This window comes from Salvelinus alpinus, chromosome 16, assembly GCF_045679555.1.
Source record: "Salvelinus alpinus chromosome 16, SLU_Salpinus.1, whole genome shotgun sequence".
In the NCBI taxonomy this organism is placed as follows: Eukaryota; Metazoa; Chordata; class Actinopteri; order Salmoniformes; family Salmonidae; genus Salvelinus; species Salvelinus alpinus.
Window position 1 is genome coordinate 23720203 of NC_092101.1, and position 20136 is coordinate 23740338.

The 20136-nt window shown below is 48.4% G+C and overlaps 1 protein-coding gene across 1 annotated transcript in view; it reads right to left on the reverse strand.

Moving 5' to 3' along the window:
- Positions 1 to 9285: 9285 nt before the first annotated feature.
- The window catches only part of LOC139541167 (voltage-dependent R-type calcium channel subunit alpha-1E-like), a 143079-nt gene continuing 132228 nt past the window's right edge, over positions 9286 to 20136 (reverse strand). The window contains exons 43-47 of the mRNA XM_071345499.1: positions 15452 to 15596; positions 13426 to 13554; positions 12715 to 12859; positions 12289 to 12470; positions 9286 to 12169 (exon numbers count right to left, since the gene is read on the reverse strand). Coding sequence (XP_071201600.1) covers positions 11612 to 12169; positions 12289 to 12470; positions 12715 to 12859; positions 13426 to 13554; positions 15452 to 15596 — 1159 coding nt within the window. The 3' untranslated portion in view covers positions 9286 to 11611. The remainder of the gene's footprint in view (positions 12170 to 12288; positions 12471 to 12714; positions 12860 to 13425; positions 13555 to 15451; positions 15597 to 20136) is intronic.

Consider the following 20136-nt stretch of genomic DNA (forward strand, 5'->3'; position numbering starts at 1 on the left):
AATTGACAAATTTCAAATTATGCATTAAATGCTTCGTAAAACAGTTTCATCATCAAGAGCAATATCAGTTCAAATAAGACAAGTTAATTAGTAAAATAACAATATTACTAACTCCACCCGAAGATATGATTAATCAGCATAAATCACTGGGTCAATTCAACATCTATTCCATGTTGGTTCAACTCATTTCATTGAAATAATGTGGAAACAACATTGATTCAATGGCACAAACCAGTGTGTGCTCAGTGGGTACTGATTAGTCCAATCAAGCCAAACCTTTTTTTTGTGCCATTGAACTTTATATTGAGCCAACCTTCCTCCCTGGTGCATCCCCCTCTTTTCCCCTGGGGTGGGAGGAGGACTGGGGCCAATGTGAGGAATGTAGCACGGGGGTCAGAAAAGCAGTGGGCTTACGGTAAAGGGTGTGTGGTAGGGCTGGGTGGCCCCTCCCAGCAGAATGAGACCCTGGGTGGAGACCTCCAGGCCGGGGTAGTTCCTCCAGGGTATACTCTCCAGCAGGCTGCAGTCAGCATACACCTCCAGTCTGGACAGAGAGACAGACAGGGCAAGCAAGTGCCACTCGCCATCCCACAGGAGGCCTGCTGGGAACCTGCCCAGAGGAGGGGGACACAGAGAGAGAGGTGTGGTGGATCAGTATAGACAATTGGTATAGAGCCACTCCACTGTAGAGGACGTTGTGCCTATGAGCTACAGCAGGATTAAGCAACTAGAATTCACCGCGGGCTGATTTTTGTCGGAGCGAATGGTTGTGGTTCCGGAAAATAATTACAATAATTTGTACACTGCAATTTTACTAAAAACTTTGGGGGCCCCAAAAAATTACTTGGGTGCCTATTGCCGACCCCTGAGCTACAGTGTCTATGTCAGGTAGAATTAGTCATTGAGCTTTATCTTAAGGGCAAAATAAATTAGACCTGCAATGGACTTTCATAACATTGTAATAGGACACACAGTATATGGTACATCAACCATTCTAATGCCATGTATTACAACATCATCAGCCAAAGCCCGTGGCGTGGGGATAACATCTAATCCAATCAAATTTGAAATCAAATAACATTTTATTTGTCACAAGTTTCATAAACAACAGGTGAGGACTAACAGTGAAACGCTTACTTACGGGCCATTCCCAACAATGCAGAGAAGAAAAATTGAAAATAATAACACGAGGAATAAATACACAATGCGTAACGATAACTTGGTGACTGTGTGTGTCCATGAGCATGGCACATGTACTGTATATGTTGGTGCTGTCTCACTCGTAGTGGCGGCTCCAGGTACTGATGAAGGTAAGTAGTCCAGGTCCCAATCTCAGCTGTAGCAACTCATCCCCTTCCTCTGACAGTACCGCTAGCAGGCTCCTCTCCTCCACCCACAGCTCCCCTAGCCTCAGCCTCATCACGATGCTCAACTCATCTGAAAACCTGACACATACACACATCTCACACATCAGGCTCACTGCATCATCAAGCAGAAACACGCTTGACAGTCTTGTCTATGCAATTGTGACTGACGCAAATTAGCAAGCCAAATAAGGCTATTTTGCATTCCAAGTGGAGTGAAATTGAATTTAGGTTATGTTTCAGACAGGGTAAGGGGTATACTGTTCCTTTAAACACATAGAAGCAATGTGACGAGTGGGTCCATCCAGACCAGTTTCACAAGCCAATGCAAAGTTTACCACAACGCTGGCAAATTAATTCAGCTTTAGTGCCTGACATGTCAACATTCAACTTCAGGTTCAGCACCAAAGCATAATCTCAACCTTGAGAGCAAGACACTTCATCGAAAGGGAACTTCCTCATCTACCCAATAAATTAAGGCATTTCATCAATGCTTTCAAACTCAACATTATTTTATTTTCTCTTTTCTCATTACATCAGCTTGCTGGTTATCATTTCCACAAGCTGTTTATCTATATGACTTACTGAGAGCCAAACGCTGTGTGTGTGGGGAGGAACAAGGTGGCATATTGTCCGATTTTGTAGGCCAAGCAGCCCCTGTCATCCTCTGCTGTAGAGACATTGTAGTGGTCTGGGGAAAGCATGTCCAAGAGGTCCAACAGATCCACTTCTAGAAACGGGAACAAAACATGCATCTCAGAGACAGGGTATGAATTGATAGCCGTGGCAATACCCAATTTTGATTGAAATGAACGTTAGGAATTCATCAGCCAGTACTGTATTCATCATCACCTCAATCAATGGAATTAAAACAAACTGATCAGGGCAGGACTTTAATGTAAATAAGAGTTCATGAGTTAGTTTAAAAATAAGCTGGATGTGATCATGTTCTCCCACATCTGTTTGGCCAGCCACTGTGAGGGCAAGGTGAGATACTAGCCGCTGATAATTGGAACAGGTTGCTGCGTCTACCTAGAGAAGAGAGAACTTGGCTGCCCTCTGTGAGATCAAAGCCTGGAGCCTCACCTGCTGCCAGTATGGAATGTCTGGGTGGAATCTCCCCAAGCATGAGAGCAAACCCCATGTTTGATATGGACCAACTCTCTGCCTAGTTTAAGGGGCTCTATGACAGCACAGTGTGGCGAAAGCCAGAACCATAAAGATATATAGATATATGGCTCTGGTGAAGTTGGCATGGTTATAGTAATGAAGAAGGAACACATTACACAAAACAACACCTTCCTGCTAAACACATGTATGTTTGTTACAGTTCTTTTGTAATTAATTATCACAATTCTGGGATTACCACAGTATCACAAATAATCTCAGTACCTTCAGTATCAATTACAGTAAATACACAAAACATGCAAACATACATACAATATATTGCTGCCATGACCAGATCCCTGTTATCCTGGGATGCCTTACTCACCTTTAGCCAGGGCTGGTGTTTGGTCTCCCCTGCATCTCCCATACTCCTCTGGTCCTGGCTGAACAGGGCACAGCCCGTGTGAGGAACCATCCTGAGAAGCTCCCTCTCCCAGAGCCCCAAACAGACCTAGTCCTACCCAGAGAAGCAGCAAGGTCTCAGCCATGCCAACCCCTCCAGGTTCCCTTCCAGTGCCCATCATATCCCAGGGGGACTAGTCAGGAGGATCTGAGGACACGATCACGATGACTCACTGTATCAGCGTTGTCATGACTGTCTTCTCCTCACAAACACTGTAGAGATCTCCGGCACTGCCTGTCTACCGCACCACTGAACCACTCTCACCTGAGCTCTGTGGGTACACACACGCCCATATCAAACCACACATCAAACCACATGTGGTTTATCTTTAGCATACCGAGACAAAGCCAAGCAGCCAAGCGAGAAGAGACACAGCTCTCCACATCATCATAAATATATCTGCTACATCTTAAGCAGTGAGCTGTGTGATTTATACATTATATAGGTTTAATAAAACATTTAATCATCAAAGATGAGACCAAAACACCTGCTCCAAAATAAATCTCTCTTCTCCTTATTTCGCTGGAGTCAAAATTCTGTGGTAATCCTTCAGCGTTTTCGCTGTGCATAAAAAGTAAGCCATAAATCGATTTTCAAAAGACGATTTGTTACCACAGCTTAGTTGACATTTAATTTAAGAGGATTCATATTTTTAATGGTTCTACTGTACACACTGTGGCGTACAGCAGGTCAGCCACCAGGGGGAGACTCGTCGAGGCCTGGTTCTCCGGCCAGTACTAATTGGGGCTGATTGGGAGTTGGTGAGTAATCTCATGGGCTGATTGCTCACCAGCTGTGGAAGGCCCATAAAGCTGCCAGAAGGGCAGCACACAGGGAGAGTGGGGGAAGAAAGGACTCCCGTATAGTTGGGGCCGGTTACAGAGGTAACAGGAGTGAGTGCAGTTTTGATCCCGACAGGATACAGCAAGACCCGGAGCCCAGAAGACGGTATCCCAGAGAGGGTCTCATGGGGGAGACCTATCCTTTTCTTTTTGATTTATTATTTAAATAAACACCCTTGAAACCGAGCTAATCCTACTCTGTCTGTGTCTGATCTGTGTAAACGTCTTGACCAAACCCCCTGGTCTGCCACAAGTGGTGTTAGAATGCTCGCAGTCTGATAACGTGGTCAGATCAGGGTTGAAGTTTACACAGCATCAGCATGGACGAGTTGATAGCTCAATTCGTCCGGGCCCAACAAGCAAAACAGGCGGTTCAGGAACGAACGCTGGAGGAACAGCGACTACAAAACGTCCGCCTCGTTGAGGAAATCAGGAAGCTGCAAGGAGGAGCGTCTCCTGAATCACCTCCCAACCAGTTTTTAATCAAGCAAAAGGAAGACGATGACATTGAAACATACCTCTGTACATTTGAACGGACAGCGCTACGGGAAGGATGGCCAAGGCCGAAGTGGGCAAGTCTGCTGGCCCCGTTCCTCTCTGGGAATGCCCAAAAGGCTTATTGGGACCTGAACGACGAACAGGCGGCTAACTACGATGGACTTAAACGGGAGATACTCAGCCGCAACGTGTACAGCCTGGCCCATCGTGCTCAACGGTTCCACGACTGGAGGTTCGTACCCGACGCATCCCCCCAAACTCAGATGAGCGACCTACGGTGCGTCACCAGGGCGTGGCTCCTAACCGACGTATCCACCCTCTCCATCCTAGACAAAGTGGTCCTGGATCGCTTCCTACGGGCACTACCCCACAACATGAAAAGGGCAGCGAGTCTATGCTCGCCCCAGACCTTGGAGGGCCTCCTGGAAGCAGTGGAGATGCATCAGAACACTCAGGCCCGGCTGAGTGGGAGCCGGGCCGAGTCGGCGACCCGTGCGAGGAGTCGGAAGGACAGCCCCACTGCTGTGGACCCCGAACCAACAGTCGACAGGGCCAAAGGACAGCAAACCCCTGGAGAGACGGCTGGGGTAGGGCCGACCCGCCACCGACGACTCCAGGTAGACGGAGACCAAATTAGGTGTTTTGAGTGTGGCGCCCGGTGTCACACCCTGTCCTTAGTTATCTTTGTTTTCTTTATTATTTTAGTTAGGTCAGGGTGTGACATGGGGGATGTATGTGTTTTGTATTGTCTAGGGGTTTTGTATGTTTATGGTGCAGTGTTCAGTCTAGGTGTATGTATGTCTATGGTTGCCTAGATTGGCTCTCAATTAGAGACAGCTGTCTATCGTTGTCTCTGATTGGGAACCATATTTAGGCAGCCATATTCATTAGGTAGTTTGTGGGTGATTGTCTATGTGTAAGTTGCCTGTGTCTGCACTTATTGTTTATATAGCTTCACGGTCGTCGGTTTGTTGTTTTTGTTTAGTTTGTAAAGTGTTCTTCGTTTCGTTTCGTCTTAAATAAAAGAGAAGATGTATTGTTATCACGCTGCGCCTTGGTCCTCCTCTCTTCCACGTTACGACGATGGTGACACCCGGGGACACATTGCCTGGAATTGCCCGGCTCGAGAGGAGTCGATGGCATCAGCAAGCCACGGAGGCGAGGTGGGTCATGCAGTGAAATACGTCACATCCTGTTGGGCACACCACAAATCAACTGCACCCATGGTCCCAGTGAAGGTTGACAGACACAACACGGAAGCTCTATTGGACTCCGGAAGTATGGTTACCCTCGTAACCACGAGCCTACTGAACCAGGAGACTGATCGTGGTAGGGAGATGTCCATTTTCTGTGTTCACGGGGACACAACGCGGTATCCAACCGTATGGGCCAACATTGTGATGCCGAAAGGGAGCTGCCAGATGATGGTGGGTGCAGTACCAGAGTTGCCTGTACCTCTCCTAGTGGGACGAGATTGTCCGCTGTTTGCGGCCCTGTGGGGGCACGAGCTGAGGAAGAAGGTACGAGCCGGCCGAAGACGAGAGCGAGGACGACCCATCGCCTGTGCAGCCCGGAAGCAAACGGTTGACCAACCTGTTTCTACGGGTCCAGAGTCGGAGCGGGTGCCGGAACCCGACCCCCCTCCTGGGGAACCATGGGAGGAAGAGCCCAGCCTCGCCCTCCTCGATTTCGAGGGGCCAGTCAAGACACCCGCGGGGGGCCAACTGAGGGGACAATTCGGGACGGCCCAGTGGGAGGATCCTAACTCGAAAGACGCCGCAACCCAAGTGATAGCGGTGGATGGACAGCTACTTCTGGGGGTGAGTGACTGGCGATACCCCCATTTCCAGATCAAGAATAACCTTTTGTATCAGGTGTCGCGCCAACAGGGGGAACTTAGAGAGGTATGGTTGCTGCCCCGACGGTACGTGGGAACCATTCTTCAGCTGGCCCACACCCACCTGTTGGGGGCGCACCTGGGAATGGAGAAGACCCGGGAACGGATCGCCGCACGGTTCCACTGCCCCGGGATGAGGAGGGCCGTGGAAGACCACTGTCGCGGCTGCCCGGAGTGTTAAATGACTGCCCCAAAAGCCCACTTGCGAAACCCACTGGTCCCCCTACCGATCATCGGGGTGCCCTTTGAACGCATCGCCATGGACATAGTGGGACCCCTGGTAAAAACAGCACGAGGACACAGGTACATCCTGGTAATAGTAGACTATGCCACCCGGTATCCCAAGGCCATTCCCCTATGGGCGGCGGTATCCAAGGGAATCGCCCGGGAGCTGTTCCACCTTTGTAGCCGGGTGGGCATCCCGAACGAGATCCTGACAGACCAAGGTATAGAGTTTATGTCCCGCCTCATGAAAGAGTTGTGTGCCCTCCTGCAGATCAAGCAGATCCGGACCTCCGTTTTTCACCCGCAGACGGATGGGCTCGTCGAGTGCTTCAATAAAACGCTCAAGCAAATGCAGCGGAAGGTCATCGAGCAGGACGGGAAGAACTGGGACCAGCTACTACCCCACCTAATGTTCTCAATCTGAGAAGTACCCCAGTCCTCCACGGGGTTTTCCCCTTTCAAACTCCTCTACGGGAGGAGGCCACGTGGCCTATTGGACCTCACCAAGGAGGTGTGGGAAGCCCAACCGACCCCATTACGCAGCGTGGTAGAGCACATGGAGACGATGAGGGAGTGGATGACAGCCATATGGCCAGTCGTGAGGGAACATATGGAGAAGGCCCAACCTGGACTTGGGTGCGGGGAGCCCAGCCCCGAGAATTCCAGGTGGGAGACAGGGTGTTGGTCTTCATCCCCACGACCGAAAGTAAGTTCCTGGCAACATGGCAAGAGCCATACGAGGTCATTGAGAAGCTGGGACCTGTCAATTACTGCGTACGGCAACCAGGAAGACGGAAACCTCAACAGATTTACCACGTGAACCTGTTGAAGAAGTGGCACGAGAGGACAGCCTTGGCCGTGTTATGGTTGGGACCCAGGACACCAACGGTACCAGTGGTGGTCCCGAGCAACCAGGACCTCGACCCAGCCCAGAAGCAAGAGCTCAGGGAACTTGTCGATCGGAACACGGTGGTATTCTCAGAGTAGCCGGGCCGCACGACCCTCATTGAACACCACATCCGTGCCCGGCGTGGGGAAATGGTACGAAAGAGGACATATCGGATTCCGGAGGCCCGAAGGAAGGCCGTGAAACAAGAAGTGGAGGCTATGCTGAGGATGGGGGTCATTGAAGAGTCTCACAGTGCATGGTGCAGCCCCATCATGTTGGTGCCCAAACCGGACGGTAGCCTCCACTTCTGTAATGATTTCAGGGGTGTGAACGACATAAGCTTATTCGACAACTACCCCATGACGAGGGTGGACGAGATCATATACCGATTGGCAAAGGCCCGGTACATCAGCACCCTCAACCTGACCAAACGATATTGGCAGGTACCGTTGGCAGCCTCCTCCCGGGAGAAGACGGCGTTCTCGACACCTGACGGTTTGTATCAGTACCGGGTCCTCCCGTTCGGTCTCCATGGGGCCCCGCTTACCTTCCAGCAACTGATGAACAGAGTGCTTCGACCCCACCAGCAGTACGCAGTGGCATATCTGGATGATATCATCATCCACAGCCAAGGTTGGGAAGAGCAGCTGACGCGCCTCCAGGCGGTGCTGGACGCGCTCAGACAAGCCGGGTTGACCGCGAACCCCAAGAAGTGCAAACTAGGTTTCGAGGAGGTGAAGTACCTGGGGTATTTGATCGGACAGGGGAACGTCAAGCCCCAGGAGAGGAAGGTTCACGCGGTACGTGACTGGCCCGTTCCATGCACCAAGACACAGGTCAAGTCCTTCCTGGAACTGGCCGGATACTATAGCCGGTTTATCCCCAACTTTGCAGCTATAGCTTCCCCCCTCACCGATCTAACCAGGGCCCGCCTCCCGAAAACAGTGAGATGGGTGGACGAGACAGAAGAGGCGGTCAGCCGTCTGAAGGAAGCGCTGTGCTCCCATCCGATTCTCGTAACGCCCGATTTCCAGGTGCAGATGGTGGTCCAGACGGATGCATGTGATACGGGCCTAGGCGCTGTTCTGTTCCAGATACACGATGGGGAGGAACACCCCATCATGTACATCAGCCGAAAGCTGAAACCTAGAGAAAAAAAGTACTCTATTGTTGAGAAAGAGTGTCTAGCGGTGAAGTGGGCGCTAGACACTCTCAAGTATTACCTGTTATGTACCCACTTCAACCTGGTCATGGACCATGCTCCCCTGGTTTGGATGGCCAGGGGAAAGGACAAAAACGGTTGGGTCACCAGGTGGTTCTTGTCCCTTCAACGCTTCGCTTTTTCTGTTGTGCACAGGTCAGGGGCGAAGCATGGAAACGCGGATGCCCTATCGAGAAGGGAGACATATGTCGCACTGATGACAGTCCCCTCCCCGACAAAGCTAAGGGGGTGTGTGTGTGTGTGGCGTACAGCAGGTCAGCCACCAGGGGGAGACTCGTCGAGGCCTAGTGACAGACGGTGTATACATCACGAGGTGATGGCTCCATCTGCTGGACGTGCCAGGTCTCGACGGGTTCTCCGGCCAGGACTAATTGGGGCTGATTGGGAATTGGGGAGTAATCTCATGGGCTGATTGCTCACCAGCTATGCAAGGCCCATAAAGCTGCCAGAAGGGCAGCACACAGGGAGAGTGGGGGAAGAAAGGACTCCCGTATAGTTGGGGCCGGTTACAGAGGTAACAGGAGTGAGTGCAGTTTTGATCCCGACAGGATACAGCAAGACCGGAGCCCAGAAGACGGTATCCCAGAGAGGGTCTCATGGGGGAGACCTATCCTTTTCTTTTTGATTTATTATTTAAATAAACACCCTTGAAACTGAGCTAATCCTACTTTGTCCGTGTCTGATCTGTGTAAACGTCTTGACCAAACCCCCTATTCTGCCACAACACAGATTTGCAAATTGTTTTTGTCAAAGTCATAGACAGGCATCTAGATTGAAATATAGTATAAAAAGTCCATTAAATTAGACATGTATTTATTTATATATACTACATATATACCAGAACGCTTTTCTATACCAGAAATTCAGAAGCAACATAAAACTTCACAGAGCAGTGGGCCCATATAGGCCAGCAGAACATTGGACCAAATTTCAGAAACATGTCAACAAAACAAATTACAACACGGCACATGATATAATATAAGCTCTCTTTTTGGCAACAATCACTGTTCAAAATGTAAACATGTAAACATCATTCTGTTGGGGTCTGATGAGAGAGAACGCCACTGAGTGCACATGGATCCGTCAACTGCTCTGAGTCACCCTACTCACAGGCAGGCACATTTTATCACTATCACCATCACCATCATCAACACTATCATCATCACTATCACCATAACCATCATCATCACCATCAGAATCACTATCACCATAACCATCATCATCGCCATAACCATCATCATCACTATCACCATCACCATCACGTTGCTACACCAAAGAGCTGTATCAGGGTAAACTCTCTTTTTATACAGCACTGTAAAACCTGTTGGCAAAAACTGACTCAGTCAGTGTTCAGAGTAACATGGGAGTTAACTTACAAATAAATCATAGTTAGGAATCATCCATAAACACATCCATATTGAAATAATTTGCATCAAAGGACAGATATTATTCATTATGACATAAAAGGCAACACATCCTCAAGACACTTGATTCTATTTACAGGAAAAATGGCTTTGTAGACTATATTTTTCAGTAGTATCCAGCACATGGACATGCTATGTCTGTTGTTTCCATATTGTTCTGTACAAGAGGCCAGTTTTGCTGCTGTCCAGTGAGGGTCTATAGTTCAGGGCTGGACCTCATCCAGGGCCTCACAGTGGACATCATGCGTAATCCAGTGAGGTGACAGTGACAAACAAACAAAAGCAGGGAAGAGGGTCCTCTGTCCAGAGACACACTGAAGGGCACACAAGAACCCAACATATTTAGGCTGACAATGACATTCCATGACATTCCAGCGTCATTGACATGGAATGATGCTGGAACACCTGACTTTAGAGGGATCAAAGCACCAGAGCTCTGGAAATGTACAGCATCTATCAGGGAAAGGTCAGGTCCTTGTCTCGTCTTGAAGTAGATCGTCATATCTACTGGAGAGAACATTACAACAAATGGAAAGGCCTTTCCTCTCTTTGTTCAACAACCTTTTTTGTTCTCAGGTGAGAGCTCATGATCGGTGAGTTAACTGGTGCATACGGTCATTTCTGTTGTGACACCTTCTTCCCCATTGGCTGACTGACACGGAACCATTTAGTAGACGTTACTGCCTGAGAAATACCCCATTGATGTAGTGTGAGATGAGAGAGGAGAGTTGTTTTAAAGCAGTGTCTGTGACAACCAATGTCTGCTTCAGATCCCTACACACCTACCACTGTGTCATGATCCATAAAGATCTAATAACTGAGAACTTCCTTCTTATCTTACAGGAGGAAAAGAGTACAATTTCAATACAATCCTGATACTTCAGTGCCACATACTATTTTTCTGCTACACACTTTACTTAACACATACTTACTCTGTTTCATAGGTCTAAGAAGTGAGGAAACATTCTTTACATCTTGAGTTATTCAACTTTGTTATTAATCAAAATGCAACTGGTGAACGTTTGCACTGTACGCCAGCAGTCCCCATATCTTCCTTGTCTTGTTGATTTGACAAACATATTGCACTCCTAGAAACACACACTCTTAGAAAAGAAGGTGCTATCTAGAACCTTTAAGGAACCCTTTTTGGTTCCAGGTAGAATGCTTTTGGGTTCCATGTAGAACCCTTTCCACAGAGAGTTTTACATGGAACCCAAAAGGATTCTACCTGGAACCCAAAAGGGTTCCCCCTGGAACTAAAAAGGGTTCTCCTATTGAACCTTTATTTAACTAGGCAGGTCAGTTAAAGAACAAATTCTTATTTACAATGACAGCGTACCCCGGCCAAATCCTCCGGGACGGCGCTGGGCCAATTGTGCGCCGCCCTATGGGACTCCCGATTACAGCCGGTTGTGATACAGCCCGGGATCAAACCAGGATCAAACAAGGGTCTGTAGTGACGCCTCTAGCACTGAGATGCAATGCCTTAGGCTGCTGCGCCACTCGGGAGCCAGCTGAAGAACTCTTTTGGAACCCTTTTTTCTAAGAGTGCAGATACACACACGTACAGATGCACACTCAGTACACAACCTGACAGTGTGCTTCAAACTGAGGACCCCTGTCTTTCTGATACCCAGTTTTGCTGTCCATCTTCCTCTTCTTCTTCTCCAAGTCCCGGCCTTAACAGCGGTCATCCTCGTCGGTGTCACTCAAGAGCTCGCAGGCAACCACAGAGCTGGCCTGACCCAGGCGTTTATGGAAGTGTCCGTTGGGGACCTGCCAGTTGTGTCTGAGCTGGGGGGCAGAGCTGATGGTGTTGGCCCTGCCCAGACTGGTTGCAATGGCCGCCTCGAAGGTCAGAGTCTCATCCAGGCCTGAGGAGTCTGGGCTGTGTAACTCCTCGTGCAGGGTCAGGTACGGCTCCGAGATGTACCGGTGAGGTGAGGGGTGCGGGTGACTGACCCCTAACCTTGGGCCACCCACCCCTATTACCACCCCCACCCCCGCTCCTGACTCTGGGTCTAGCCTCTCCCCCTCCTCTCTCAACGAGGGATCCTCCATCTCTCCGGGGGCCTCCTGGGTCCGGGCTCTGCCCTCACTGGCAGCAGGGGGGGAGAGGTGGGCTCGGCACACCAGGGGGGAGTAGGAGATGTGAGGGCGTGGCCGCAAGGGCGTCTGGGGGAGCTGGCGCCGGCCGCGGGGTGTGCTGGACAGGTCTGGGCTGCCTGAAGTGTTGCCCTGCAGAGAGAAGAGACCTCACACATAAACCAAGCTTCAATGGTAGTAGGAACAGTGTTTGATAGATAAAGCCAGGAATTGAATAATAATAGGCTCAGGGCCGTTGAGAGAACACTCACCTGTCTGTGGAGGGCATGTGTGCGTCCCTCGCTGGGGGAACGGGACTGCTTGCGTTCCTGTGACGGGTCCTGGCTCCGCTCCTCAGAGTTGCAGCGGGACACGTCGGGAGACAGCAGGTGGCGCCTCTCTTTGGAGCGCCCCCGCTCATGATCCACTGGTTCCCTGAGGTTGCACCTGATTCCTGAGAGGCAGGGGGAGAGAGGGGAGCTATGAAGATTAATACAGTATAGTAAATACACAGCCATCAGGGGGCATCTGAAACTGATAACTTCCACTGTTCTTCAATGGTTCTAAAGTATGAAAGGGGTCAGGATCAGTGAATGGACCCCAAGCAGAGGCATATTGAAAACATTCCAGCTTTAACCAGAGTGAAGGAAAAGGAGCCATGTAAACTCAGTGGCTGACTGTTACTGTGTGTAGTATACCTCTGATGCTCCTCTGTCGTGGTCTGTTCAGACGGTCAGGACTGACCCTCTTCAGAGAGTACTCCTCCTGCCACAGGCCATTCACACATTGATCCCCAATAGTGGAGAAGGAGCGCTTCATCGATTTGCTGCTGTCTGTACCCACCTACAGACAAACAGATAAACACATACACACATACAGTAGACACACACACATATAGATATACAGATATATACACACATATACATTTGGTTGAGAGAATGTGAGAGGGTAGAAAGTGTGTGGAGTTCTAATCTGAGTTCTGAGCAGAAGACTTTCTCTCATCCACAACACACATTCCATGTTTAACACATGGTATTTATATTGTGCTTTTCGAGGACCCAAAGCCACTTCCTATCCATATTACCATGGACTAAAAATACAACGCTTTAGGAAACCTGGCACACTGACATGTTTGCCACGCAAGGATTAACTAGAAACCATCAAAGTACGCCATCCACACTGTCAACAACCATTGAAGGTAGCAGCTGAAATCAGATGTATATACTGTAGCAACCTAGTTAACACCCAATCCCCTCCATTTCATGGCTGATTGCCGTATGTATGTGGCTGCACTGCTCCAGTGTTCAGTCCCTCTGAAGCCCCCACAGAGGCTGTCTGCCTGGGTCCTGTTCTCTCTGAGGCCCAATGGGTAGAGGAGGGGAGGTGAGGGGCTGTACAGTAACAGGTACCTGTGTGTCTACAGCCAGCCGAGGCATAGAGGAGGCTCGGATAGAGACTGCCCGCCCGGGCACCCTGAGTGGGGCATCCTGCCTGTTAGTGGGGCAAAGGTTGCGGTTAAACTCTTTGCGCTCCGGAACCTATATAGTCAGAGAAAAAAGGAGGGGAGAGAAACACAGCAGAGTTCTAATGTGTGAAAACAGAGTTGGCAGCAATGACGTCAGAGGACCAGCAGAGGGCTACTGTACCAACACGTCACAAGCAGATGTAGTATGCTGTCTGAGATTTTGTACAGTATCGCTATCGAATAGCCGTACACCCTCTTGACTCAGATTAAAAGCACTGGCTGAGCACAAAGGCAGCCAAAGCACTGTGTGTTGGCAGTGTAATGTATAAATTTTTCATTATTCATTGTGAATCTGTGTGAGTGGTGACTGTCTGGAGTGCTCAAAGGACTGTGGGTTGGAGTACCACTGTCAACGAGGGGCTGACAACCAGGCGGGGCAGGGCAGATAGGAGGGGCTGAAGGGAGGAAGGGGGCGGTGTCTACATGCGCAACAAGGGCTTAAAGCTTAAGATGGAGCTTGAATAACTGAAAACCATGAAGCGGAGGCAAGAACCAGTCACAGGCATGCAGGCATAGGAAACCAAAATGCCCCACTCTTCACTAAAGAGCTGAGAAGAGCTGAGAAACCATAACCACGAAATATGAGCAGTATCCTCCAACAGAACTCTGTACAGCTGTTCAAAGGACAGAGAGATGGATGGGAGTGCCATATGGCATATAGCTCTGTTGATGACAAAGGTGCCAAATACCAACACAGCACAGTTAAACCACAAAACCATGAGAAGAGTGCTGACCAAACCACCAGAGACAAGCCGCCGTCTCCGTCCCTGTTCCATTCACACACTTACAGAAAGTCACACGCTTTCATGTCGTCAAAGTCACACTCCCCACAGTGCCAAAACTCAGCAGAATCACAACAATCTTGCAAAATAAGCATAATACGCATGGTTCATCAAAGCCTATGGCAGAGAAATTATGATACCATTCAAAGAAATGGGTGAGTAGTGATAAATGCCTTAAACAAGGGACACTGTGTGGAGTGAACAGCATGGTGAGACATTGCCATGGTGAGGTTGAAAATGACACAGAAGGGGCCAGACAGCCGTATCATCGACTGCAATCCAGCTCTGCCAGATAGAACTGGCTTGGACTGTGTAGAGTTAACAAAAGTAGGTGTGTGTTTGAATGGCTTTGAGTGTAAGGTAAGAGTGTGCATGACTCACAAATGAGTGACCAATCTGTTCTGGGTCTAATAGCTATGATGACAGTCTGATCAACAGCAATGCTTTTTACAATGTTGTTTCAGACAAGAGTTTGATGATGAAGCAGAATATACTGGCACCATACATCAAATATTTCAACACAAATCACAAATCAACACCCTCCCACAACCACCCCCCACCCAACCCCACCCCACTAATCAACTAGCGTCAAAATACCGAATATTGATTGGGCCGGGCCTCTTGGATAACTTGTTAATTTGTGGAGAGACAGCTAATTGGCTGGAAAGTGACACAGAGATGGATGGGGGAGTGGATGAGTCAGAGTGAGTCCAGTCAGACGCTGCCTCTCCTGGGAGAGACAGCCTCAACCCCCACCCCTCTCCTCCCCATCTCTCTGGATCACAACCACAGCATACCAGACCATAACGCAACCCTTCTCACTCCATCATATCTCACTGGAGGTTTACCCATAAAAAGTCTACTAATGCATTATGTTTGTAATAATAACACAATTATTTCCCCATGAAGTGTGTAACACAGTAATACATACATATAACATACAATGTGACATAATGTATTGTACTGCTTAGTTGATGGAACTTGTAAGTAAGCATTTCACTGCACCGTTTATACCTGCAGTAAACTGTGCACATGATGAATAAACTTTGACTTGATTTAGATTTGATTATAGTGCGTTGAGTGAGTGTGTTCATGGGGGTGTTACAGTACTTGAGACCCAGTCCTTACCAGTGTGTGGAGCTGGTGGTGGAGCAGGTGGTGGTGGTGATAGTTGTGGTAGTCCTCCTCTTTGTCCTCTAGGTCCTGGGACATGGGCTGCATGAACATCTCCTGAGGGGATATGGGACTCAAGGCCACAAATCCTCCTCTGGTCCTGATGGAACAGATAGGAAGACAGACAGACGCTCAGAGAGGCATGCCTATCTAGGATGAACACACATCTATTAACTCCATCTACAGGCACGCACACACAGAATCAGGGACTTCAGGAGTAGGGCTGTGACGGTCATGACATTTTGTCAGACATTTATTATCACGCAGCTGGTTATTGTGGCTCAGTTGTTAAAGCGTGGCACTTGAAACGCCAAGGTTGTTGGTTCAATTCCCATGGGGGAACAGTAAGAAAGAAAAGGACAAACAAATTATGAAAATGTATGCCCTCACTACTGTAAGTCTGATAAATGACTAAAATGTAAATGTAAAAAGACTGTAGGTCTCACTGTAATTGACCGTTAATTAACGTAAACATGTTTAGCATATGAGCGGCATACAAGCCGCTGATGAACACCTTTGGAACATCTACATTTTAAAAGTATAATAAATCAATTTAATATACACCATCACAATAAATCCATGATTTATTTTAGTCAGGTCTAAATAAACATGATACGAAGAAAATGTATTTCAGAAAACAGAATAGGAGTAGACTGTATGTTATCTGTCTGTGCGCCATAAGCTGTAGGCTTGTTCATTTAGCTGACAAGATATGCTTATAAGTCCTGTGCCATTATTTTATATGATTTTATAGTAAGAAGATATAATTGAACTAGCTGAATAAAATAGAAAGGATATTCTTACCATTCCGGAGCATAAAAATAATTTGAAACAGGTCCTCCTATACACTAGATTTAGAGTTATTTGGCAACTTTAGTTGTGAATGATACAAACCTTAGAATGTCTTAGAAATGAAAACATATATAGGCTGCATGATGCGGCTATAAGCAATATAATCTTGTCTTTACTAATATGTAAAATGAGTTTGGATTTAGAATGGCCCATTATCAAATGGGCAGGAACAAGGACAGGATAAAAATTAATGTCATCTGTATGCACTCGAATAGCGAATGGAGGCCTTGTGCTTTCCCGCTGGTCTGGTACGCTACTTTGGTTTTATAGCGGAGCTATGCTTAATATGAGCAGCTGAGAAATACATATAAGTACACTTATTTCACTCCATGCAGCACTGTTTGAGGAGCATGCGCTTGCTGTGTGACAGGTGATATTCCGCCCAAACTCTGTATGCAATGGGCTCTCCAACCCTGTTCCCGCAGCTACCCAGTGCTTGATTTGGGATACCAAGTGAATTAAATCTGTTCGGGAACATCAATAGTAACATGTTTTCTCAAACAAAACATATTTCACTCAACTGTTGACAGCCCCTCTGCATGCTTGAGAAAGGAATAAAGGAGAAAGGAGGAGATGGAAATGCACGGTGGTGAAAGATTCTGTAGCTAAAGGTAATGTGCCACCCAATTCATTATACAAATATTTTAAAAATCCCTATTACTAGGCTATTCAAAATCAAATACAAATTCACTATAATTGTAGGCTACCTGTAAGCTGCCCTGCCCTGCACAATGAACCAACAGCATCGCCTCTACCAGAATCATGGATAGACATTTTGGAGCAGAGCATAAGGTAACCAGTCCATCCAGTATGCATAATAATACAGTCCACCACTCTCAAAGGCAATTACTTTAATTTGTTTAATTTTAAAGTATAGGCCAGACCAATTATGCACCAGACATTTTAAATCAGTTTTGTTTTATGTTTTTCTGCCATGGGTAATATGCGGTAGGCTATGTATTGTATAACCGCACAATCATAATTTTATTCACTTCCTCTTGAATTTGCAGACGTGTTGCTGTGCGTTTTGTTGCTGTGCATTTTGTTGCCAACCTTACTTTGTTAGCTGACAACTTTACATTTTTTTCTTTTTCTTTTTAATTACCGTTTATATTTTTAGTTTTTCCATCACAACTTTTTTCCCTCATTCAACTTTTTCACTCCGGACGCTTTATCTGGACATGGTTCGTCAGCACTTTCAACAGCCGAAGCTAAGTAGTAACATTAACATGATGCCTTCTAATTGCAGTCGCTGTACTCATAATATACAGGAGAACGATCGCCTTATGGCGAGGATAGCTGTGCTGCAAGCCCAGCTTCAGACGCAATCGTTAGGCAAGGGTAATTTCAGTGTAGGAAAGGATGAAACAGCGTCTGTGCCACCAGTAAGTACAGATAGTAACGTTAGTATAAATCCCCCCGCACAGTCCCCGCAGCCGGACAACTTTCTCATGGCTTCTGGAGGGAAATGCTGTAGGAATGCTCAACTGGTGTCGCTCATTCAGCCGACAGAAACTTTCAACCGGTTTTCCCCATTAAGTAGCGAGTCGGAGTCTGAGGCCGAGTCTTCTCTTGTCTCTACTCCTCCCGTTACGGGGTCTGAGACGCCGAAGGCTCCCACCATTAGCTCTGACAAATTCAAAACCCTAGTCATTGGCGACTCCATTACCCGCAGTATTAGACTTAAAACGAATCACCCAGTGATCATACACTGTTTACCAGGGGGCAGGGCTACCGACGTTAAGGCTAATCTGAAGATGGTGCTGGCTAAAGCTAAAACTGGCGAGTGTAGAGAGTATAGAGATATTGTTATCCACGTCGGCACCAACGATGTTAGGATGAAACAGTCAGAGGTCACCAAGCGCAACATAGCTTCAGCGTGTAAATCAGCTAGAAAGATGTGTCGGCATCGAGTAATTGTCTCTGGCCCCCTCCCAGTTAGGGGGAGTGACGAGCTCTACAGCAGAGTCTCACAACTCAATCGCTGGTTGAAAACTGTTTTCTGCCCCTCCCAAAAGATAGAATTTGTAGATAATTGGCCCTCTTTCTGGGACTCACCCACAAACAGGACCAAGCCTGACCTGCTGAGGAGTGACGGACTCCATCCTAGCTGGAGGGGTGCTCTCATCTTATCTACCAACATAGACAGGGTGTCACGGTTTTCTAAAATAGAACCCAGAAGAAGACCAGGACAAGGAGAGTAGGACGAAGGTGAGTATTTATTTACAAGTTTAAACGTAGAGGTAGAAAGATCCAGGTGGCGGAGCGGGCAGCGGAGGTGAGTTGATGGGAGTGAATAGGCAGATCCAAGGGAGTAACAGAAGCCACCGATGACCAGGCAGGGATGGGGTGAGTGTTCCGGGTGAATGATGTTCATGGCTAACGATCCGGCAGGGAATGGATGTCAGGTCAGAGCTTATGAAGTGGAGGGGTGATGATCAGGACCAGGTGTGCAGATAGCTGATGGGATACAGGTGCGGGTAATCAGAGATCTCCCAACTAGCTACGTCGCCCGGCAACCAGACAGGGTGCGTTCCAGGACACCGGAAAAACACTCCAGGACAGAACACAGGCAAAAACAGACTCAGGAAGCGGGATTCGTGACAGTACCCCCCCTCCGACGAACGCCACCGGGCAGACTACCCGGAGCGCCAGGGTGGAGGCGGTAGAAGTCACGAAGCAGGTCATCATCAAGGATCTGACGCCGAGGAATCCAACTCCTCTCCTCTGGACCATATCCTTCCCAATCCACGAGATACTGGAACCCTCGACCCCGCCGTCTGGAGTCCATGATGCGGCGCACCGTGTAGGCAGGACCACCTCCGATCATCCGAGGAGGAGGAGGACGAGGAGGAGGGGGCAACAGAGGACTGAGGAGAACCGGCTTGAGGCAGGAGACATGAAAGGTGGGGTGTACTCTAAGCGTTGCAGGCAACTTGAGTCGGACCACAACAGGATTAATGATTCTCTCCACCACAAACGGACCAATGAACTTCTGTGACAGTTTCTTCGACTCAGTCCGTAGAGGAAGATCCCGTGTAGCCAACCAAACCTTATCTCCGACGGTATAAGCGGGGGCAGGAATACGGCGACGATTCGCCTGGATCTGATACCGGTCAGAAACTCTAAGGAGGGCCTTCCTGGCCCGATGCCAGGTCCGGTGGCAACGACGAATGTGGGCCTGGACAGAGGGAACCGAGAGATCCCTCTCCTGAGAAGGAAACAAGGGAGGTTGGTAACCGTACAGGCACTGGAAGGGAGACATCCCAGTGGCAGATGAAGGGAGAGTATTATGAGCATACTCGACCCAGGGTAATTGAGAGGACCAAGAGGTGGGATCAGAGGAGACAAGGCAGCGCAGCGTGGACTCCATCTTCTGGTTGGCTCTCTCCGCCTGACCATTAGATTGGGGGTAAAATCCAGATGTGAGACTGACTGTAGCTCCAATGGCCAAACAGAAGGATCTCCAGACAGCAGAGGTAAACTGAGGACCCCGGTCAGAAACAATGTCACTGGGCAACCCGTGGACCCTGAAAACCTCCCTAACAAGGATCTCGGACGTCTCAGTGGCAGATGGAAGCTTGGAGATGGGACAAAGTGAGCAAACTTGCTGAATCTGTCCACAATGGTCAGAATGACCGTGTTCCCAACAGAAGAGGGCAACCCCGTGACAAAGTCCAGGGCCAGATGCGACCAAGGTCGCCGGGGAATAGGTAGGGGGTGAAGAAGCCCAGAGCTGGGCCGATTGGTACTCTTATTCTGCGCACAAACAGGACAAGCGGCAACAA